Source organism: Centrocercus urophasianus, unplaced genomic scaffold (genome assembly GCF_019232065.1).
Source record: "Centrocercus urophasianus isolate 14NV4802_14NV808 unplaced genomic scaffold, USGS_Curo_1.0 seq_11, whole genome shotgun sequence".
NCBI lineage: Eukaryota > Metazoa > Chordata > Aves > Galliformes > Phasianidae > Centrocercus > Centrocercus urophasianus.
The window spans coordinates 6887397-6912576 of NW_024884253.1; the positions used below are offsets into that span (position 1 = coordinate 6887397).

Genomic DNA, 25180 nt, shown 5'->3' on the forward strand with positions numbered 1-25180 from the left:
CTACCCATGCTTCCCATATTCATAGTTTTCCAGGTAACTTCTTTTTCTGATTACTTGCTTCAGGACAGTTTTCAGCATAAGAGAAGGAGTGAGTTCCCCAGTTGGCTGCACCAGAAGCACTCCAAGGAACAGTGTTCCCAGAGAACTTTTTGAGCTTCCGTGTTCTGTTCATCTCAGCAGGCCCTGACCTAAATGTTGGTACAGGTTATGAAGACCTCCCATAGCTACGGGTGGTGTACAGCCCTGTAACCCAGCAAATGGGAAGTCCTGCACACTGTGTACTTCAGGTTTGCAAGCACACCAATGACCTTGGACATTGAATTTTCACAGGGAGGATGTTATATGCGTAAAGAGAGAGTGAGGAATGTTACACCTCACACACTGCACAAAGATGTTGTGTCTGACGTGTTTAAGGGAAATAGATGAAGGTACTGCTGCCCTCTCACATGGTGACTTTCCCTACATTGCACTGTAGCCCATGGCAGGCCTCACTCCTGAGAGTGAAGAGAGAATTTCGCAGGTAGGTACAAGCCTCCAGCTATGCTGTTCATATTCTCAGTTTTCTGTTTCTTCCAGCTTTGAGCAACTTATTTTTCTGTTATGCCGACACATAACAGAACAAAAAAATAGCATACAATTGTGTTCAACCTCAAGCCAAATTGATACTTAGCTTGTGAGAAAATAATTGGAGATTGCCACACAACCAATAACAATTTGCAAAGGTTTTGCCAGAAATTATCTCATAACTGAAAGCAGAAACAAGCAGATTAGTCTAATATTCAAGCAAATATCTTTCTGAGTTTTCTTGTTTCTAGCTGTAGAAGAATTCAAAATAACCTAGAAATGACAGCTGGAGGGAATTCACACATAGAAAAGAAGCAAAGAGTCAAACCAGTAAGAACTCATATAGGTGTGCTGAATTTCCTTCACTTAAAAAATCCTTCTGTGTTGAATCATTCATAACACTATCAATAAATATGAAGTTCCTGTGAGGGTGCATGGATCTATGTCTGTATGGTGTATTTTATGGGCAGAATGTATAAACAGACATTGAACTATAATATACGTGTTCATACATGGCAAATAGACAGGTAAGCCGTGGAATGTCTCAATGTTGTGACTGATTTCCTCCAGTGTCACTGATGGGAACAGTCTACTATATTCCCATCCAACAAAAGTTAATTTTTATAATCATTTCTGGTTTTGCTTGTTGAATAGAGAGAAAATTCTGTGTATTTCCTCAGTATTTTAGAACTAAGATTTAAGATGCCAAGTCAAATGGCATCATCTCAGAAAGAGATTTGCACAGCCTGAGAATTTAATACATGAAAATGTATGTAAGAAAAAATGTAATGAAACGTTCACAACTGATGATTTAGAACTGAGGTTCTTCACTGAGAACACATGCATGTTCTATGCCTCTGTTTAGCATTTTTTTTTCTCAATTTGATCACAGTAGGAAAAAAGGAAAGCAAAACTTCTCCCTTGTCCATAAAGAAGCTAAGAAAAGATCAAAACTATTTTAATAATATAGATTTTCAAATCAGAGAGTCAATTTACCCACTCAATGTGTATAAACGACCTATGATGATGCATAAAACTGTTCAAACAGAAAGATTCAAAGCCACTTTAAAATATGATGGAAATTGATTGTACCAAGAGTATATGGGCAGCAGGTTGTCTGACCTCCCTAGACCAGACTGCTGCCTCTTCTGAAACTCTACAGTAATTCTCTGAAGAGCAGTTTTAGTACTATGGGGAAATAATAGCGTTGAGAGGGTAAAAAAATGTAACGTCTTCAAAGCAGAATGCTTTCAGATGTAAACTTCTGTATAAACCCAAACTAAACCATACTTTGATCCACCTTCTACAAACCACGTAATATTTATGTTTCCTTTATAATCTCGTACAACTGAATGAATGCAAACATAAACACACAGTATAGCCAGGAACCACACATGATCAGTGCACCCTCTACTCAAGTCCCAAAGGCTTTTAAACTTGGTTCTGATCAGCCTGTATGTCACGTCTCTACGTCTCAGAATTAGAGAGAAGAACATGTGCAGGCAGAGTTTTTTATATTTAGTTCTGGGAACATTATTGCAAAGCCAGGAAACTAGAAAAATGCTGGCACAGAGGGCATTTGAACTTGGAATGTGTCTTTTTCTTCTTTTATTTTAAGAGGAAATGCTGACTGCTTTGAAAGAAGCTCCTTACACCATCTCAAGCTCACTTTTAAACCACAGTGGAGATCCACCAGTCAGTGGACTGCATACTTGCTTTAGGACTTCTGAGGTAAGGATCATTCTTGACTGTCCAATGTAAGGCAATAAAAACAAAAGGAAAAAAACCCCCACACATACTTTGGAGGAATTGGTTTTCTTTTTCGGCAATGCGTGAATTTTGTTTCTCCAAGTCCAATCTGATAAAGAACACAATGTTTTCCACTATGGAGGACCTGCCCAATGGAAATTAATCTCTAGATCAGTTCAGCTCATAGCAAGTAATCTAATTTTCCTGCTAAAGGAGCTGGGAGAGGCAGCATTATCTGAAAGCAATACTCAATTATATCCTCTTTTCATTCTGTAGTCACAGGCTGAAAAGAGAAATATAACACCAAAGGCTCAGAAAAAACTCCAGTGTTACAAGGACTCTTTCAGTGAGCATTTGTGTACACTGCCTTTTTATTGCCTCCTAAGAGCAGACAGAGGAAAACAAAACCATTAGGAAGCAAAGAAGGTTTGATTAACAGAAACATCAGAGGAAAAACTTACCAATATTGTGTAAGTCAGGGAGAGAAGCTGCTGGGATGTTTTCCAGCAGAGCCCTCCATGTGACATTCACCCCCAGGCGGTCCACACTCAGGCATTCAACATAGACAGAGGAATCGTCACAGACAGAAACTGAGCCAGTGTTTCCAAAAGCATTTACCTTGAATTCAAAATTAAATGAAATTAAAGTTAGTCGGCCTTAGAATCTCCTGGTTCTTAGTCTTTCTCTGCTCATTTGCACTGTGATATGCTCAAGGCAATATTTTCAAAAGGGCTTGTAAAAACAAGCATAAACCAAGATTTAAAAGGTTTGCTTCCATCACAACACATTTTAATGAATATTGGACTAATGACTTCTATGGCTACCATTAATCTGATCTGCCCAACATGGGGACAGTGAGTCTAAATATCCTGGTTTCCTTGTTCTCCATATGCTATCAGCCCTGGCAGACCTCATAGTATCTTCTGCTGTTCCCTCTATTTTACAGATGCAAAATTCTACTCTCTTTCATACAGTTCTCTTTTTTTTTTTTTTTTTTTTTTTTTAATAAATTTTATTATTTAAGCAACAAAGAATAAGGAACTGAAATTACCTGGAGGTGACAAAAACCACGAGCCTTCAACTCATCTAAAATAAATATCTGGAATGCCTGGAGTAAACCAGAGTAGTCAGAACTACAGGTCTTCTGAGGAGGTAGCAGGAGCTGAAAGTGTGTTTGAGCTTGGACTGTCTGAAATAATTGGAGTTCTAAAAATAAATAGAAGGGCATTTATTAGCTTCAGTATACAATGTAGAAACTGATTTTCAAAGTTACTTCAAAAAGATGACATCATTGAATTTCATTTTGATCTTCATCAATAGCATCTCCCTGTAAAAACATGGTGGAAATAATAGAGCTGTCAGTAGAGTGTGTTTGGTAAATATGTATGCTGTGCACGATAGAGAAAGCCAGGTGTAATAGTTAAACAATAAAGAGATTGCTAACCCACAGAATGATAAGGGAAATTATAAGACTTGGCAGATACAAATTTCCAGAGAACTGCTAATGTTATGCCAACAACCAAGAAAGAAACAGAAAAAAAAAGGAATTATTGACCTATAAACCTTCACTTTTCTTAGATAAAATCATTATAATGGTTAATACTAATTCAAATGGCCCTTCAGAAGCCTAGCTTGTCAAATTAACTTGAGATCAAGCTTTGAGAGACAATAAATTTGATTGCATAATAATAGCTCTGACATGGACATTTCAAGTGGCTTCTGATCTTTCAGCAGCAAGCCAAATCACACAAACCATTGAGAAAATGATGGCCTCATCAATCTCAAAACGAAAATCTATTTGGACAGTTCTTAGTCAGGAAAAATCAAAAAGGTGAAAATTTCTTGTCTCCACTGGGCTTATCCTGATCACAGGGTTCTTGAGGACTTCATTCTCTCAGGTTCAGAATAGGGGTGATATGATCACATAACCTCCAAATGGAGTTGGCTCTTGTCCCTTCAGCATGGAGAAGTGGCAGAGCTCTCTCTCGCTGTGCTCCTCTATAGATCCTCACTGCACTGTGTACAAGGGTCACTTCATGGAGCACAATTCCCAGTTGCTTGCTCCCTAAACAAATGTAAAAAAGCCTCGAAAGAGTTCAAAGAGAGCAATGGGAAGGACCAAGGGGCACGGAAACCTGCTTCTTCCTGAAAGGCACAAAGCCCTCTGTCTGTTTAGGTTATTGGACAGTAGATAAGAGCTGATTTAACCACAAGCTGTAAGTGTACACATTAGGGACAGGAAATAAAATTTTTGAGGGTGTGGGTAATTATCCATTGGAACAAATGGATAATGTGGTGTGTAAAATGATGTGGTGAATTGTCCATTATTGTGAAGTTTGTTCAGTAACCATCAGACATGTTAGAATTTTTTTTCCTCTCTCCCTAAAATCACTCTGTTTCAAACACAAAATTGCTGAGCAAAATCCCTTGGCCTACGTTAAGAAGAAACTTGTATTAGATTATTGCATACTCCCCATAAACAGCTATTCAACTGCCATTAGACAAACTCAGAAGTTACCTCATTATATAGCATAAAAACGTCACAAACATGATTAAGGGCAAACAAAAATCTCAATCCAAAATTCAAAGCTTAACATCGTTTACATTTGGAATAGAGCTCTGGTAACACAGGAGTTTCAAGACTCATCCGTTCTGGAAATGAGGAATAGCTGCAAACTTGGCATCAGGATCTGAAGTTCGTCAAAGTTCAGCATTCATTTATTTCATTTATTTGAAATAAATGAAAAGCCAATATTAATACTCAATTACATGAGCACTGAAGAGAGAATTTGTTATTCCGAGATTTAAAGGGTTTGTTTGTTTTCTCTTGAAAGAAAAATGATTTGAAAAATACTGTGTCAGCCTGTGAAAGCCATAATCCTAAAAAACAGACTGCTACAAAAGATGCAGAAGTAACATTGACTTGATTGTGCAAATAAATATTCAAGTTCTGCCAAATTCAAACATCTGGTGCTCATCTGTTCTTCCAGAACTAAGTATTTCCATCAGAATCATTTCATGGTGCCAGCATCTTTTAACTTGCAAAGGAAAATCTGCATATAGATTGAATAACTATTTATAGTAAGATGTTGCAGAAAAGCTGGACTATTTCAGGCATAGGCAGCAAGGTACAGAGATGAGATAGCAGAAGACAGGATTGATCTACTGCACCTTAGTTCAGAAACTCCCACATAACTGCATCCTATCATTTCAACTCACACTGTAACTTCATGATGAATGAAACAGGATTTTTGAAGATATTTTTACATTGCTCTGTGCCCTTCCCAACCCATGGTAATTAGACGTACTCTGGCAGGCGTGGTAGAGTGGGGCAGCTGAGATCCATAGATGTTTCTGCACATCGCACTGGAACAGCGTGTTGGAAGCAGCGCTCTTATAGCCCTGGCGGCACGCCAGCCGGCACTGCTGAACGCCCAGCATCTGCCCAGAATCATTGGCACAGAACACAGCTCCATTGAGGACAGAAGAGGTACCAAATGGCACAGCACACTGGGGACCTTTAAACGGGAGAGGAAGGGGACAGATTAGTACATAGAGTGGTACACTCCTATTAAAATGTCCTCACAGTCCTCACATAACATGGACAGCACGTTGTGCATTTCCCCCTCGTACCAACTTAAAACTGGTTGGATGTCAGCCTGGTTCAGTTCACTAACCAGTTCACTAAAAGATTCCTACTGACTTTAAAGGGTAACACACTGGGTACAGAAAGATGCATGCATGGTGTATGAGAACAGATAGGTTTAAAACAGTCATGAATAAATTTAAGCAGGAAATGAGAAGAAGGTTTCTTACCATCGACTTTCGTGGAAGATATCCAGTGGAAATAGACAGGGCCAAAAAAAATCTCAGTTTGATTTAGAATGGAGTTCAAAAACTTTACGATCAAGAACTGAACTGCACCAGGATGTTCCTTGGTGACACAGTAGGTCCCTAGCTGTGAGACACGGCTTTCGAATTACAGTGCAAGATCTGCCTTTCAACTCACTCTTTATCAATACAGTATTTTCAGACCTTCTTGCCTACTACAACAGACTAATATAACAAGCTAACTACGATGATTTTTAACTTCTACTAATGTGTACAGATGAACTGGTTTGTTCAATACTAGCCAAATCCCAACCTACTTCCCAACTATTTCTTATACATCATATGTATACTATATATTTTACTAATGTTTATACACACTTCTGAGTTCCAGATCTACAAAATGGAAAGGAAAAAAATAACAGCTGCCTAAGTCAGAAAATATTAAGAAAAGGTCTCATATCCTACAATTCATCTGCTTGCTGTATGTCATTCTCCAAACAACAACACCCAGATCAGTCCCAATCTGCCTGCTGTTGGAGGAAGACGGGTTCTGCTGATGGCTCACATCTGAGCAGTTTCTGCCTTCCCTGCTTATGGAGTTATGGAAATTAATTTAATGTTCACAACTTTGCAGGATGAATCTGGGATCCAATGTGCTACAGTACTTCTTTGTTTTCCAGCCATGGACATTGTAATTCTGAAATATAAGGGTTTTAAATTGGTCTTTCTGACTTACAAAATTTATCCTTTTCCTTCCAAGATTCCCTTATAACATCTTTTTGTTAACAATTCTGTAAATGGAGACACTACACTCTTCCTCTTTCATATCTCTCTTTAAGTAAAGATAGAAAGCTGGTGTCCTTGTTTTATGAAACCACTAGAGATGATAGGACTATAAGATATCATTCTGCAATGGATAGTAGCATTTATCATGATCAGTGCAAACTACATCCACTGTTACATGCAAATTCTATTAATAACCCTTTATTCAAAGTTAATAAATATTAAAAGCCAGTTCTGTGTTCCCTTTATTTCTCTAAAACTTTTTTTTACCCATCAAGTCAAATCCAGCCTCAGCCATATGCTCCTACAGTCTTGTACTGTCTGTCCCAAAGGGAGCTTGTGTATAAACTAGAAAAACAGACAGCATGCAAAAAATAAAGAGGATGAATGGTTTCCTGATTTAGTTCACAGTTTCCATCCAAGACCCCATCAACCAGCCAAGATGATCAGCAATTTGCTCATTGATCTCTCTCTATAGATGTAGCTCCCTATATTATGATTATCAAGCCTTCACCATTTTTTCATTCCTCTGTTTCTTCCTCTTGGTCCAGGAGGAATGAGCCAGAATCAAATTGAATACTGACTCTGGTTTCACAGGTGTTTCTAAACATTTCCAGAAGGAAAGTATCTTCTCCAAAAAAGGCTCTGTCTTCTCTATCTCCAGCCAGAGCTGTGGATGGCAGGCATAGGGATGGGAGGTGTACGTGGGGACTGCCAGGATACTTGGCATCAGCTCTCTTGCATGTCAAATAGAAGTTGTTGAATTCTGTTGCTGATGGAAATGATTAATCTAATGAAAACTACATTGTAAGAACTGGGCACTCAAAAGTTATTACTTGGTGTTTACAGCTGTCTGTTCCGATGCTGGAGGAGACATTGATTGTATTCTCCCACCACAACAGCTTCTTTCACTGATTGAGAAGATCTCCAAGATGGTGAAAGAATATTCTTTCCATTTCACAGAATAGTTATTAGTGGATTCCAAACTGAGTAGGTTGAGGGGGAAAATAATTTGTTCTTAATTTTATACCATTACTAAGTTGTCTAGCATGAAAAAATTCTATTGCTTTTTCAAAATCCAGGAAAATTACTGAAGTTTATTTCAATGGTATTTTTACATAGAAGATAACAAACAGTTCCCCAGGTTTCCAATATATTCTTTAAGCAATTATTTCTCAGCTCAGTCTTTCAAAAATGGAAGATCATTAATCATTCAGTCACTGTTTCCTCTATGAAAACTACAATATTTCAGGATTCCAAGAAATATCAAATGTGCAACCAAAATCCAGAAAATCAGAGCCATATCCCAGGGTACATTTAAACATTCTTTATCGTATCCTTCAGAACTTAGCAGGAAATCCAGAAAATGATCTTATGTGAAGATAAGGAGATATAAAGGACTTTGCATTTACAACTAATTCTGACTTCTCTGGCCTACTGCAAGCTCCTCCACTTTTTATGTTCACCTTCAGAGTCTATCAGAAAATCGGTTTGCACTACTGAGTGCTGTGCACCACGTTGAGTTCCTCCAGCTGGTCCAAACAAAACAATAAACAAATATTATGCAGTCCAGTGTCAGAAATCCTAGCCCATAACCTGAAAGCAAGATGGCAGCAATATATTTATTAGACTAATAAGCTCTGCCTCTCTGAGTAGCTATAAAGATGCACATAACGATAGCACACTAGCTCTGGAATTCATTTCTTCAGAGCCTAGTTAAGCATCTCTAGATAGCACCACACTGCTTGGGGCAGAATAAGCCCCGTGATTTCCTCGTGTCTTCTCAAATGATCCTATTCTCGAAGCTGTCTGCCAGTATAAGAGATTCCAAATGAAATGATGTAGCTGGTTTCCAAATTGGTAGAGAAGTTACCTGATTGATTATTGTATCAATTATGAAAATGCTTTACAGCTAGTTGGGCTGACACAGTCAGCATGGTGGGCACATTTTTTCTTATTATATAGCAGAATCTCTAAAGGATACCTAAGCAATTTATTGTCATGGGGACTCATTTTCTAAAACCTACCAACACCTCTCATTAAAAAAAAAACAAACAATGAATGAACTATGGAAACTGTGGTGTTCTGCAGGTGCTGGCTCTGAAGTTGAAGGTTTTCTTTTTTACATCTGTAATTTCAACTAATCATTGCACTTTGGATAATGGCCTTATAGAAATCTTAATTTGTTTAGCTTATTTCAGTGTTGGGAAAATGTTTGAAGACAATAGGTAATAGAATTTATCCAAATGTCTCCCACTTGGACATCTCACTGGAAACCATGAATGAAATCCAGTACTTCACAGCTCTAATAATGTCAGAAATACTCTGCAAATATGTAGTGTTTTGGCACATCCTTTCCACAATTCTGATCACTAGCCAGCAGAAAGAATGGCAGAAGCATACATTTTTTAAATTTTATTTTAGTCAGTTGGATGGCTTTTAATCCCAGAGGCAGCTCAGACTGGAACTGGTTCAAGTTTGCAGCAGCCTATTCAGATTGACTTCTTAGCTTAGCTTAACAGCTCTTAGATTTAACCAATTTTATGAATTAGGAGGAGTCAAAGATTCATTCCCTTCTTCTTTCTCCTGACAAAGCACTTGAGGAAAATGGGACACTATGTCCAGGTAGCTCAGAAGTCTACTATAAGACAAAGATGATGATACCACCTGAGCAAAAATCTCTCTAACAGTCTGAAAAAAAAAAAGCTTAAACATAACAAAACACTAGTAAAATGTAGTTTTGGCTCAGGTTCCAGAGTCGAACTTGCAGAGCAGCAACTCACTTTCACATGCAGGTCTTCCTCCGCTTATTCGTGTCCCAGGTACCTCTTCTCCATTGTCAAACACACACCAGCAGCTTTCTTCATCCTGGGTGCACTGCACAGGTGAGAATATCCCACTGGGCTCTTCACATTTTGGAATGTAACCCTTCCCAGCTTCTCGTAAACTAGTTCTCAACTCCAACATATTACAGAAACTAGGACCTATAAAGAAAGATTGTTGCAAGATGCAGAACAGAAGACAAACTGATCATCTGAAAAATAGAATATAGCAATAACTTATTTAGAAATATGTGTAATTTTAGATGCACTAGACAACATACACTTTTTTCCTAAAGATTGTAGTGATTGTTGTATGAATTTGTACCATGAAAATGGTGGAAAAAAAGTAAAAGATATGATAAGAATATTTAATAATGTTACAACATAACCTCACACATATGCTTTTATAAACAGCAATTGTTATTATTTCTCACAAATAAACAAAACAGTGACGTGTGCTTGAGGAACCGTCCAAACCCAAGAAGATCCAAAACATTCACCCCAATAAAATTGATATTCACTAATTTTGTTAATCCACAAGTGTTGGAGTAAATTTGGGTAGTGATTCAGGTAACAAATATTCAACTACTATTTCTTCAGGCAACACAGTTACTTATCTCCCATCTGGTATGCTGCACATCTACAACCCGACTTCTATCAGTAGGTTATCTATAAGAAGAGCTGAGCAGACTTGCTGGGTCAGACCAAGGTACTAATTTGCTATCCCATCTTCAGCAATTATCTGCTCTTGACATGGATGTTCTGGCAGAAATTTTGCTTGAAGCCTGAAGATCATTCTCCCAAATTTTCTATGGGAGATGGAAATCAGAAAATCACTAGCTGAGGAACTGAAGAAAGAAACACAGAGCAGAGCCAGGGGATTAATTCCTACTGGGCATCTCAATTTCTCTGCGCAGGGTTTCTCCAGCCTTTTGGAGGAATTTTCACAGAATCACAGAATCCTAGTATAAGATCTTCCATCTCTGATGAGAGTTCAACAGTTCCACCTTTATTTGAAGAACAACCTCTATCTCTATTTGAAGACAACATAAAGATAATATAGATTTAATCACTCTGCACAGAGCAGTCAAGGACCATGTTAAATGGACTCAAAGCTGTGATTCTGTTGCTCTCCTACTGCATGTCGTTCAGCTCCTACAGCTCAGAATTCATCCTGAAAACTCATGAGCCTGCAAACTTTTCTGCAGTGGCATGAATATAAAGAGAACATAGGTTATTAATCAGTTTTTGAACACTGGTTTGTTTCTTGTTATGAAAGTAAATGGCAACTATCTTCAGCTATCCTCTCAAAGACTGTACTTGCATGAACTTATCATTGAGGAATCCAACCATAAGACCTCCGTATTTCCATGGGAATCATTCCAAAAAGGAAAGTACAGAAGTACACGTGCAGCAAAGCATGAGACATTACCAGTGCCATCACAGCCTGTGGGTAAAACATTACTCACACTCAGGATTGCCATCTGAATCTTTGTTGCCAGGCTGAAATACTTCTCCTGACTCAGGATCTACACACCAAGTATTTGCATAAGATCTCTGTAGCACGGTGTATTCTCCTGTCTAAGAAATATCAATTACATGTCATTGCAGAGCAACATATACTAGCATAGACACACTAGCATTCATATCCCAAAAGCCTGGTTAAAATATTTGGTTATATTTACTTTTGTCCTTTAATGCATGTTAAGAAGAAAAACAAAATACTAAAATACTCATATCAGGTCCTGAGAGGAGCAGTACATAGACTGAAAGCTCACTGGGATTAACTTCTGGTATGACCTTGGTTTGAAATTTCTGTTCCTTCCCCAGCTCAGGGCTCTACATCACTCGCTGGCAAATTTCAAGAGCATCGTGGACTGATTTATGGAGGGAAAACCTCCCTTTTGTTTTGTTGAACCCTTTTCATTCAGCTTAATAAGAATGCACAAAGGGACACTTAGTGAGCTTCGACTGAATCTCTGTGGGTCTTTAGCATGGTTGTAGCAAAACCAGGAAGGTTTTGATACACCTTTCCTCAGCCACGCTGAATTACCTCAAGGCAGTAGGGGACAAACAGATCTGTTGCAGAGGCATCCAGCTTTGAGCCACTCTGTCTCCAGTTGGAGATTAAGGCATTGGCTCGAGATCTCTGGCATGACGTCTGACCTACAAGAGGGAGAACATATGTATGCATCCTAAAATAAAACGAAGTTCTCAAACCCAACATAGAGAAAGGGGCACGCCTCCATCTCCTTTGCTTATCTACATGAGGCTTTGCTGCAGTGTCAGGCAGGGGACATCTGATCACTGTCAGGTAACAACAGTAGGGGGGTCAATTCCCAAATCATGAGATCCAAATTCATACATAATGAAATAAAAGACATGAGCAAAATCAAACACAAAGGTCTCCTTTCTCTTACACTGGTTAAAAACAAGCCTCTCTTCATACATAGCATGCTAGAATTTTCAATAAAAATTAAAACTTTTAAGAATAGGTAAGCACAGACACTTAAGAAGAAAAGCCAACTGACATTTGGGACGTTCCGCTGAGCGTGAAACCAAGGAATCCATAACATAGCGTCCTCTTTCATCCACACACCAGCAATGACCTGCCCAGGGAAGAAAAACAGATTTACTGTAGATACTGTATTGCAGTATTCCTGTTTAAATTTGTTGCATTCCTGGAGGATTTTGACTCACTGTGTCACCACAGAAAGTGGTCACTAAGCTGCAGACACAGTTAATTCTGATTTCCAGAGAAAAACAGACCATACTTCTGAGCAGCACTGAGAATGGAAACTTAGCACCTCTGGTAAGAACCTTCTTTGCAAATTGTACAGTATAACATCTATTCCCAGCAATTTCCTGTAATGCATAGACTTGCTGAGAGTGTACTCCATCTTGTTGCCTTGATCATTAATAAATCATTAGCAGAAGTATTAAACAATTGCTGATTCTTGAGTTTACCTCTGAGGAACACTCCTAGCAGCGAGCATCTGAACATTGACTGATTTTTGAAACCTGATGAACTGTCACTTGAGTCACTCATTGCAATCAATTTTTCACCCATCATATAGCTCACCTATCCACCTCCTTCTGGTTTGGCTACAAGAATACAGGTTTTCTATTTTTTAAATTAGAGTATTTTGTGAGGGGTAGCTCACCTGTGCTCTCATAGCATTGAGTTGGCTCCCAGTTTCCCAGGCCATCACACTGTGGGATGTAGGGATGAAATCCCAGCTGCGTAGCTTCTCCAGCAAAACCTTTCAATGTAAAGTGATTCTGCCAGTAGAAATGCAAGACTGTAAAATATGAGTAAGAGAAAGATATTGGTGGCCAAAACAAGAAAAGATATTTTAAAAGTACATATTTGCAAACACTGAAGGTAGATAGAGTACCCATATCTTAACTATGCAAGGTGTCATACATATCAAAGAATCATTAAATGGCTTAGGTTGGAGGGGACCTTACAGACCATTTATTTGTAACATCCCGCCATGGGCTAGTTGCCACCCACTAGACCAGGTTGCCTTGGGCTCCAACCAACCTGGCCCTGAACACCTCCATGGATGGGGCATCCACAGCTTTTCCAGACAGCCTGTTCCAATGCCATATCACCCTCTCAGTAAAAAATGTGTTCCTAATATACAACCTAAATCCCTCACTTTTAGTTTAAAGCCAATCTCTCTTGTCTTATCACTAGCAGACTGTGTAAAGAGTTGGTCCCCCTCCTGCTTGTAAGTTCCCTTCAAGTACTGGAAGGCTGCAATGAGGTCTCCTTGGAGCCTTCTCTTCTCCAAGCTAAGCAAGCCCAACTCCCTCAACTTTTCTTCATACAAGACAATTGAAATCAGCTCTTGGGTTAGGTTAATTGACCATTAAGCAACATTTGCGAGTTGCTCTCGTCTTTCAGCAAAGTTGAATTTGCCATACAGCACTCTTGCACAGATCCTAGACTTAATCCTTTTAATTCAAATTCCTCATCTCCCTCTCCCCCCACCTGATTGTGCAGCCAGCTGGAGAGCATAGTCACTGCCTGATAACAACTTCTCAGAGATCATCATCTCTGATTCGTAGGGCCGAGTAGAACGCAGGAGGTCACTGTCCATGAGCTGCATTCCCTTTGCCATCAAGAAGCTCTCTCCAAAAGGGAAGTGGGAAGTGTTTGAGGCTCGGATTAGTTGCTCTGTCTCCTCTATAAATTTCACAGCTTCTTGCTGAATACTTTGACATATACCAGGACCTGTAGAAAGCAGAGGGAAGTTCACCTATTCTTTCCAGACATCTACAGACTTGGATAGTTGGCAGTTAAACACACTGAAACAATGAAACAGTTTAGTGGAAGCTTTTCTGCTAAAATAACTCTGCTAATCTCTTTTATTATATTTCTCTTCTGCCCACAGAACTGGTTTCTTCACCACTCCTTGCCCACTCTTTCTTCCAGCTGGAAAATTACTGTATGATATGAATGGTTTATGGTTTCAACAACTCCATTTATAATCTAGTTTGTCTGCTGGAAATAACTCCAATGAAGGATCAACAGCTCTGGTGGAGATGCTCTAAACAGAGGGCTTACCAAATATCAGTGATGGCCTCATTCTTATCCTGTTGGACTTCTAGGGCATACCTGTTACTCTTGACTGAATAACAGGAAACAGTGAATAAAATTCCTCCTCTATAGTGTTAAGGCGTTCTTGGAAATCCTTTACATCAGTTAGTTTAACAGTCAGTTTTCCCTACGAGTCTTCACAGAGTGCTTCTAGCTTTGTAGTATCCTTTGGTATCTGGATAAGCACCTTGCAGTATATAACTACACTCCCTGATATAGGACTTCATTTATCCATATTGCCAAAGAAGAGAGACCATTTATTTTCCAAAAATGAGTTTTCTCTCCTCAGGTGGTCAGTGATAATGGCACTATCAATAATCTTTCCCTAACCCATTATCTCCTACTTCACTGCACATGAAAGGAATTTTTCTCTTGTGGTATAAAATCAAAGACCAGAAAAACGTCTATTTGTATGCCAGCAATTCTGTTACTTACATGTCGGTACCTGGTTCACTTCTGCCCTTGTTCCTTGCAGTTCTTCCCCATTGCTGTTAACACACCAACAATCACGAAGCTCAAAGTGGCTTAATGGAGCACTGAAATCAGCATAGGCTCCTGGGTAATAGGTAAACTCCTCATTCAGAAGCTGCCAGAACGTGTATGGATCCAATAAAATGTTCTCAGATACAGAGGTCAAATTTCCCTCCAGTACTTCAGGTGGAAGATCAGCAAAGGATGAGTATGAGGTGAAAGCTGGGAAGACATTCTGGTGCCCAGTCTCATACAAAGCTTCAATAAAACCTGAATAACCTTTGGAAGATGCATTTTTATATCCAATTAGAATGTTCAATAGATTGGCAATGGGCAGAGTTTTGCCTTCGTTGTTCTCTGTAATCCACCTTTCGTACCACTCAAAAGCTTGCTCAGGAGGACCATTGCACTGCACTTGCCTCCAGGCACCATCAGTATCACACTGGGGTAGGTAAATGCTGGAGAGTTGAGTCAGAGAACTTGGGTCTGACAACAGGAGCTTCAGAGTCTTTAGAAACTCCTGTCCAGCTGTGATTTGACAAGCACTGGGGCCTGAGGAAATGAAAAACATGCATAGCACATCTTATGAATGCAGAGAAGACATACAATACTTGCAACCTGAACATTCTCACTGTTATGCCATGAACACTATTACTGATGCTTCTCATTTGTCCCCAAAACAACATTTTTGGCCCATTATTAAGGGCAACCATTTCTGCTATGTTGGGCCAGAATAAGATTCTTAAAGGCGTATGAACCTTTAAAGGTGTATTCAGAAATTTAAACAAAATCTGATTAGATGCTTGTAGTTCTTACCAGGGAGACAGGAGTTTCATGCCCTAAACAGCTTCCTGAATCTGATCACATCAAGTAAGCATTTTCAGATGCACTAGAAAATCTGGTAGGTGATCTTTCTTCAGCCAGTCATTGCAAGATAAATGATGTGAATAGTAGGGTAATACTGACTTTATTTCCTCTTGAACTTTACTAGAATTTTCAGTCACGTTGTCCTGTCTTTCTACTCTGCAATGAATGTCATAGCTGAATGTAAAAATGCCATCCTTCAGAATACAGGCGTGAATGAGTTTTCTTTTGGAAAGTTTTTCTGCCACCTCCAGAGCCAAATCTCATTTTGCCATCCAGCAGTTCTACAAACATGGCAGAACACAGGAGCTCACCCCTTGCACACCACAGCATTATAAAACTGTTTATTTTTAGCTGCACTCCAGATGCACTGCTACAAATCAATCTCCTACCAACCTAGAACATGGTGATGAATTGACCAGTACTTCTACAAACTGCTATTCAAAAGAGCTCCTTTTGTGTCCATACTGTATCATATGCTGGTTACTCTACTATTCCTTCCAGTGCAAGAAACAGGATTTTCTCTTGGGCTGTTCCTCTTGTTGATGTGCTGTTTTCAGTTCACAGAACCATGAAAGACAAACAACCCTGGCCTACGGGGCTGGAACTGCTGGAACTTTATGATCTTTAATGTCCCTTCCAACCTAAGCCATTCCATGATTCTGTGTGCTTCCTTTTTCCTTTGTATTACATTAATAGAAGATTAAAAGAGGCACTTGATAGTCTGTAAGCAAGGCACAATACCAAAGTGTGCCTGACAAGTCATTTCTGACTCACTCATTTCTGATTTGTCTATACAGTGATTATGAGAAATCAATTAGCTTTTGTATATATCTTTTATGTTTGGTCTCCTATGATGGTCTACCAAGTTAAAGATACACTCCTAAGCCAAAAGAAGCTCATGGTTTAAAGCATTAAATCACTTCAGCTCTCAGGACAAGAATGAGGCAGTGCTACACAAGTTACTTTGTCCTGGAAGCAGAAGAGGTTTTCACTTGGCTAGGGGCATACAGATGCTCTGTGTCTCACGGGTATTGGAGATGTTACGCACACTACACTACATATTTAAGTAGAGACAGATGTCAGTGGCACATAACAAGATCTCAGGCTATCTGCTGTGAGTATACCTGTCTTACATACTGAAAGAAAAAGGGACTGTCTCCCTTAGACTTAGGATACCAAGTTTAAATACACTTTATTTCCCTTAATTCCCCTTCAACTGTAGGGATAACATTCTTTTGTGTTAGGGGACAATCATTTATACATTTTCAGAAACAACCAAATATGAAGAAATAAATCACGAAATTCCAACAAAGTAAAGAACTATCTTTAAATAGATATTATAAATAGATACTTTTAAAATTCCCAATTCCCAGAACTTACATTTTATGGATTTTCCAATATTTCCTCTTATTCCTGGAATAGTCTTTCCATTCAAATCAACACAGAAGCAATTTGTCCCATAACACTGAAGTGGCAGAAAGTCGCCATTCTTGGTACAAGAGGGAATAAAAAGATCTGATCCTGCAGACAGGCTTTGTTTCAGGTTCTGCAAGTTTCTCCTTTGCTTCTCACAATCAGAGGGACACCTAGGACGTTCACCTTGAACTCTTGAGCCTGGTACTTCTTTACCTGAAGTGTCCAAGCACCAGCACTCTCCTGCATAGCACTGAACTTCCTCATACCTCCCCTCCTTGGTGCACGTTGGAACAAACAGGTCCCTTGTTTCCTCACCACAGTCTTTGGATCCCAGTGCTAGTTTCACCACTTCACCTAAATCTTCAGCAATGCTTCTGGGGACAGAAATAACTTGTTGAAGGAAAGTAAAGAACTCTGGAAGTTCCAGGACAGAGGAAAGGAATTTAATCATATTCCGATTGTCCTGAAGAGTTACTGTGCGGCCAAAGCTGTCTACAAGAGCTTGACTCAAAATGGAGCTGTCCTTTGATATTTCCAATGGAAAGGCCACAGCTGACTGCAGAAGGCCTTGGCTGCTATTCCTCTCGGTTGCATCTTCCTGTGTGAAAAACTGCCCAATGCTGTATTTACCACTAGTGCCAAGTGCCCCAGTGAAGTTAAACTGGATCATATTCTTCAAGAACTTTCCTCCAAAGAGGTTTTCTTGGAAGCGTTTTGGATTGTCAGTAAATCGCAATGCCACTTGAGCCAGTTCCCTTGATGGGAACATTCCTGAGATGGCTTCACTAAGGATGGATTCTAGCCCAGGAATCTGGCTGGCATATGGACTTTGCACGATTGGAGATGACAATCCAGAGTCCAGAAACAGCTCTTTGAAGGAGGGAGGGCAGGATCTTGAGAAGCCAGCTCTTTTCTCTGACTGTACATCTGGTGTGGAAAATAAATCGGACTGGCTGAAGTACCCAGCAGGGCCATAAAAGATCCTTGACAAGGCCCGCTGTCTCTCAGAGATGCACGTTTGTTCTTCACCTAAAAAAAAAAAAAAAGGTAAAAAGTACAAATTCATGAAACTCCAAAACTTACTACTCTATAGATGCCTTTTAAGTAGTCCCAGTAAATGCTTCTGAGCATACTTTAACTTGCCTCTAGATCCCCAACTAAGCATCAGTCATACTGATAAAGAAATTTAAAATGCTGTTAAGCGTAATGTAGAAATTAACTTTTCCATTCAAGACAAACATCTTTCATTGTGTCTGAATTTACTGCTCTTGGTCTTTTTTTTTTTTTTTTTTTTTTTTTGTTATAGTATTTTCCAGTGCAAATCCTCACTCCAACCTTTATGGCTGAAACTATAGATAGTCTTTTTCAAATACATTAATACTTTGACAGGAGGTCTACTTCTAATAAAAATTACACTTGATTCAGATGCAATATGTGGACAAGAGAAAGGTAAATAGATTACAGTAAAGAAAGAAAGAGTCATTTTACTGAGTGCTCACTAACGAGAAATGTATGGATGTTTCCTACCTGGATCTTTATAGTTTCATAGTGAAGAATTCAGTACATGAGTTTAGAAAATGAATTGTTAAAATTGGCAGTAATGGAGTGCCAACAACCAGATGGCATTCAAAATTGGGCTCTAAATGAGAGAATAAAACATAAAACTTCAACAAAAGTAAACATCAGGGATCTGAGGGTACCAACAGATCCTAGCATTGCTGGCTACCCACATCTCAAGTGAGCTATGTCACAGGTGCCTCTATCCATTCAAGTCTCTGTACATTCATACGCAGACAGTAATGGTAATAAGTCACTCTGCACACATCCCTGATGACGGATCTCTGAAAAAAAATCACTTAACGCTCAAAAGAAAGAAGAAAAATGAAAGACTTTGTAGTTATAAAGACTCAAGCAAGAAGTAGAGCACATAACTATGATTATGAAACATATTACTAGAGGATTCTAGGAAGGATAAAAGTTTAAAGAGGAACTAGACAAACACTTGGAAGGTGACTCCTTCTTACTCTTTGTCCCTAAAAACGACTGCAGACACCATTGGAGACAAGACAGTGAACAAAGAGATTTTGTATGATACAACATTTCTTAGGATGTCTCCACCTCCACCTGCATTTCCATCTCTATTCTGCACCCCCATCCCCATTCCTCATGCATTTCATTTCCAGGCAATATTACAAAACTAACAGTGCTAGCACTGAGGACAGAAGCTAGAAATCCTAAAGCTGCTCAAATAGGTTAGCAAGTAATCCGAGGCTCTGTGACCAGCATCTTTCTCACTCCTCCTTTTAGAACCTTTGCTCTGTGCCGTAGTTCTTGGCATGGACTTAGAGTCCATCACAGTGCTTCCTTTGTAAAGGCATTTTCTGTAGGATGGACCCCTCCTGCGTTCAGTGCTAGCTCTTCATAACAGGGATGAAGAACATTCCTCTAGGGACCAGTAAGTTAATGTAAGCCACAATCCCCAAGTATGCTAATTGAAAGCAAATGTAGGAACACAGTTGTTAAATGCTCTGCCCTCCTACTCACTGTTGAATCAAAGTAAAATGATGAGAAATAAACAGAACAGCACTGCTGGGGTGAATTTACTGTAGGGTCTGAAAGGGAGTATGTTCCTATCCGAACTTCCTGTTACCTGTGTGACCTGAGGTGCTCCCCATACCTACATCTCTGCTTCCTCCAATGTGAGCAGTGCTGGGAATAACAGCAAAGAAATCACAAAGAAATAAAACAGAGCAGAGGAGATACGCACATGGCATGTGGCTGGCTGGCCAGAGACTCCAACTATATTCTCATGAAGTACCTTCTTGGGGTTAGCCTAAAAAACCTCCGCAGAAATATTCCCTGCTTAAATTTCCTGAGTCTGCCAATTAAAGGTGCAAGCAGCCCCAAGTGATGCCCCCCGAAAAATTATCAGGAAAGCTCAGCAAAGCACATGTGAAGAGAAAACAAGCAGCCCCAACATATGGTGAGGCCTCTCGGAGGCTTCCTTGCAATATCCTTGGTGAGCCTTGGAGGCATGAGAACATTTTCATTTTATTGTAAGCCTGTCTGTGCCTGGAGCATGCTGAGTAACTTGCAATCATTACACCCAGAGTAGATTCCTGCTTTCTTTATCTGTATGGTACCACTGCGTCTTGTAGGCAGAGAAATGAGCTTCCCCAAAGACATTGTGCCCCAGCCCTCTGGCACAATCCTGAACACTGAGGTAGCACACTTTGGAGCGAAGGTTTTTTAGCTTTCCTCCTCCCCTCCGGCCATTCAACATTTCTGCTGTCATTTCCATTTGGAGCACTGATTTGATGATGGATTCTTAATGAAATACCTCTCAAAGCACAAATTCAGACACCTTCTCTAAATAATTTTTGACAATTTTCATGGTCAAGTATGAAAGAAATACAGGAAAGAAAAAATTCAAATGAGAGAGACAGAAGTTCAGTAGCAGATCATCAAAGCAACAGGGTAGCTCAAAGCATCACCTTTGCTTACACTATGACAGATATTGATGGTTGGACTAGATGATCTTATACTGTCTTTCTGACCTTAATGATTCTATGATATTGGGCCTAGAATCTCCTAGAGTCAAGGGATAGGTTATCTCAATGTATGAAAAACTAAAAGGCTGAAGGCAGATCATAAAAGAAAATTAAACTAATATGGTATTTAATAGTTCATTCAAATGTGTTTCTTAACAGCACTGATGTATTTGGATACCAGTTTATGAGCACCACAATCTGTCAAGACCTAAGAAGGGAATTGCTCCTTTATTTTTTTAATCATACACAAAATTCCCACAGTAGATGAAGAGTTTAGAGGGTGAAGGTGAATGGGACCAGTTTGAACTGAAAGCATACATGGATAAGTGAGGCAGTGCTGCCTGCTAGCATTTTCCCCTTTTCCAAACCTTGCACATACCACAGGCTGGGGGCTGTCCTCGTCTCTTCGTGCCCTGGACCTCCTGCCCTTTGGTGTCCACGCACCAGCACTGTCCCCCCTGCTGGCACTGCATTGCTGTGTATCCCCCATCACTGTCACACGATGGGATGTAGGCATGCTGGTAGCGCTGGGCTGCATAACGTTCAACTTCACATTTTGAGGGGCCTGGAAGAAAAGAGGAGGAAAAGCTTAAGGTTTCAGAGCCATCTATGCTTGATTCAATCATTTGCTTATTTTTATCAAGCCTGGAGAAAATAAAAAGGTTTAATTTCTTGAAACTTCAAGTACCAGCCCAAGACAGAAATTCTCCATCCTCTTTCACCCAAGTGAATCAATTCCATGGTTTTCTTCTGTAGATATTAATTTCTGAAAACTACATGAACCTCAACTCATTTTTCAGCCACTATCAAAGGAAGTTGGAGGAGTAGCATCACTCACTCAGAGAGTTTTGGCCATTAATGCAAAAGAAAAGGTGGTCAGCAGAAACAGATGTGCAGCATGGGAGGCAGAGACACAAGCATGTGCAGTGCTTCCAGTGAGAATGAGGTACTGCTCCTGCAACAAGCTCCATATCTAATCACAGGGATTTGTGCTGAGACCATCAATTTCTTTCATACCTCTGTGCAGGGAACAGAAGCCTCTGTTCCTGTCAAACTGGGCAGAATGGCAGTGAAGCACACTTTCCGATATGAATTACGGTCTTCTAACACCAGCCTCAGCCCTTCCAACAGAAGCTTTGCTCTTTTCTATGAAGATACAATCCCAAAGCCTAAACATTTCTCACTTTCCAGAGCATTTCCACTTTGCTCAGCTATCAGGCTGAGGTAGTTACAGCATCACAACAGAACAAACCCTTCATCCATGGAGTCAACAGCTTTCCTGGCAGCACATAATGTGTTTGGCTTCAGGTAGTGGTGTAAATCCTGGGTAATTCACCAGAGCACCACAGTCAGTGGCTAACGAGTGTGGTCACATCTCCATCTGGTGGCTGTTACAGCTTCATTCCTACTGAACCACCTCCACCTACAGGCACAGTCTGCTTCACGGCACTGAGCATTGAGAGGGGGAAGATGCTTTCCAGACTTCCCAGAATGATAGCTTGTCCCAGAAATAGAAAAACTGTACGACCCACGTGGCTGGAAGACCTCCATTGGTATCTGACCAGTGACTCCTTAGTGAGGGTCAGATGCCAACATCAGAGGAGTTTGGATTGGAGGATGAAGAACCACACCAGGAGATACAAACTCTCCCCGACAAGGCAGTTCTGCAAGGCTCTGGTGCAAGGAAGGAGGCACCTTACTGCTTGCCCTGCAGAGCTCATTGCCCACCAGCAGGGAAGCTCTCCTCATTTGCCTGCCCGCCCCAGCGCAAAGATCGTCCCCAACGGCAGATCCAGAAGCTCAGCTTTGCTGGCTCAGGCACTGCAACCTCATGTATAGTCTCATGGGGATGGAGAACGCTGTGGCCAGTGTAAGATCCTTCCTACTTCTGACTGTAGGGTAGTAAGTTAAGAAGCATTTTCTCAGGCTTTTAAGTGTAATAAAACATCAGATCTACCTCCAGAATCTCGAAGAAAGACCTTTACAGAGTTCACTGGCTTTCAATTAACGCAAACCTCAAAAACGCTTTCTTCATAGGTTAAAAACAATCTGATGCTAAGGATCTACAGCCTAGAGATTAAAAGTCAGCTTCAGTGGAAGGATCTTGATTCTTACTATATGCTTAAATGCAAGAGGCCATCAGAACAACTCTCCACAGTGGCAGCTGTCATATATAAACCCCAAAATTCTGTCTTCAGGGAGTCAGCTGGGCACTACTTACATCTGAAGCGGCCAGAGGTGGCCAGCTGGACTCCCAGGAAGCGCCGCTGCAGGATCCGATACATGCTGGTCTCTGTGAACGTACGGGCAGGCTCCAGTGCAGAGAAAATAGTGTCATAAACTTCATTGAGCAGCAGCTCCAAGCCTGGGAAATAGAGGTCTCATTTTAAGACAGCGGTCATCTGCTTTGCACTAGAGGAGCAGAACTGGAAATGTATTAGGAAAAAGAAAACCAGGCCTATAAACTTGCCCAAATGTGAACTTAGGCTTCATTACTCTAATGCATTGCACCACACAAGACAATGCTGAGTGCCCAGTCATCACTCATCTCCACCAACAAGGAACATCCAGTAACCAGCACTGGGCTGTGGTTGTGGTTCATTTTCCAATAGAGACATTGAAACTATGGAATTATATCTCTGATGATTCCAAAAAACAATTCCTGACCATTTTGGTTGACTAAATTAAGCAAATGAAAAGATATGCAGTAGCTCTTCTGAGTTTAGATTACCTTAGTTTAGTTCAGATTTTAGGAGAACTTCTCATACTCATGGGAATTAAATACTGAAGTTCTCATCTACCATGTAAATTTTAATCCATCACGTTCTGCATTTTTCCCAAGGGTTTTTGTTGTCATTTTTTAATTTTTTTAATTTTTATTTTATTTTTTTGCTTCAATTTTTTTAACAGAAATATCTAAGGAAGTGGATTTAGGAGCGTTCAACCTCCTCATTTATCTACATTGCAAAATAAAACTCTGCTCAGTAAAATCTCCCATCAACTACTAATATGCCTGAAAGGTAACCCGAGCCTATAAGAAAACAGGAAAAGATCATCAGAGCAAGAAGAAAATAGTTCAACTTCCATGTCTTTTTTATATTCCTCCACATTGGCAATTGGACACTGAATAGAATTCAGTCTTCTAAGATGGACAGAGGGTGGGATGCAAAAATCCTGTTCCAGCACCTTAAGGAGGGCAGGGTAGACTCTGCTGCTGGCTGGAGTTTCCAAAGAATGGGTTCACCCTGAGTGAAAGAATGTTATGAAAGTCATATCAACTGGTCTGTGTGTTTGCAAGAATGCACTCGGATGTCAAACGAAACTGAAGTCTGATACTTATTATTTTCCTTTTGCTTGGGAATTAACACGGTGAAGCTGAGGTGTTGGGAGGCACTCACCGGTGTCTGCGAGCTCCCTCCCCAGGCTGTCCACACAGTAGCAGTACCCAGAGACCTCTGGGAATGTCTCCCGGAAGGAGCTGAAGGTTTGGAAAGCCGCTGGGAGCCTGGAAGGAAAAGCAGCCTCTTGTGAAGTGCCCAGGGAGGCCCACTGACAACAACAACAAAGCACCTGCTGACTGGCTCAAAACCATGGGACAATCCTTTGATCTGTGTGTGTCGCCCAGACTCCAACATGATCCAAATCAGCACTCCAGTAGACTAACAAGTCTCCTGCGTTTTTTAACCAAGCACACTACAGTAAGATCTCCCTTCAGAAGATTCCTTATCCTTCCTATGCACATACCCAGCCTCCAGTACTCATTTCCAATTCTGTTCTCACCATCAAAAGCCTGTCAAAGAGAGTTGAATAGGCACATGTTGGCCTAATGTTATTACAACAGCCGTTCATTAGCTCCTTCCACAAATGTGCACAGCGTGGCTGAGGGCCTAAACAAACAGGTTGCTCCCTTTACCTCCATGCTATATAGGCTTTCTGCGCTGAACTAAGCATAAAAGCTGATAAAAACATCACTAACGTTTTTCATTCAGAGAGAATGATTCCATGGATTAAAGAGGAAAGGTTTCTAATGTATTACAAGTGAGACTGACTCCTACTTTTGGAGATCAAAGAAATGATATTTCCCAGTAGAATACTCTAGGAGTGACAACAGCCAGATTCCAGTATAGTAGTGGTTTAGGAAGGAAACTTAATAAGGTCAGAGTTGGAAGAAACATAATAAATGTGATCTTAACCAACTGACACTTGGGGGTTTCTGCAACCTACCAGACTATTTGCTGGACAGGGGCAATATGGCCAGTGGGACATTCTCACTACATTCCAAAACAACTGTTTTATTTTACAGAGACATATCTTAGCACTGAAATATGATAAAGGCCTCATGTCCCAGCCACATGTGGCTTATTTGGAAAAAAACAGTAAAAGGAAATGGAATATTCTGCTCAAGGCATTCATAGAATGGTGGAGTCAGAGTAGGTTTTAGCAAGGAAGGACACTTTGGCACCGTGATCAAGAAAAAGAAAGGTTGACAAGCACAAGAATTTTACAGCAAACCCATA

The 25180-nt window shown here is 40.2% G+C and overlaps 1 protein-coding gene across 1 annotated transcript in view; it reads right to left on the reverse strand.

Moving 5' to 3' along the window:
- The window catches only part of TG (thyroglobulin), a 139434-nt gene that overhangs the window by 108254 nt on the left and 6000 nt on the right, over window positions 1-25180 (reverse strand). The window contains exons 6-19 of the mRNA XM_042833912.1: window positions 24062-24168; window positions 22885-23028; window positions 21043-21228; window positions 17077-18141; window positions 14794-15381; window positions 13750-13992; window positions 12914-13051; window positions 12281-12358; window positions 11803-11915; window positions 11219-11330; window positions 9711-9911; window positions 5622-5831; window positions 3365-3519; window positions 2775-2931 (exon numbers count right to left, since the gene is read on the reverse strand). Coding sequence (XP_042689846.1) covers window positions 2775-2931; window positions 3365-3519; window positions 5622-5831; window positions 9711-9911; window positions 11219-11330; window positions 11803-11915; window positions 12281-12358; window positions 12914-13051; window positions 13750-13992; window positions 14794-15381; window positions 17077-18141; window positions 21043-21228; window positions 22885-23028; window positions 24062-24168 — 3497 coding nt within the window. The remainder of the gene's footprint in view (window positions 1-2774; window positions 2932-3364; window positions 3520-5621; window positions 5832-9710; window positions 9912-11218; window positions 11331-11802; window positions 11916-12280; window positions 12359-12913; window positions 13052-13749; window positions 13993-14793; window positions 15382-17076; window positions 18142-21042; window positions 21229-22884; window positions 23029-24061; window positions 24169-25180) is intronic.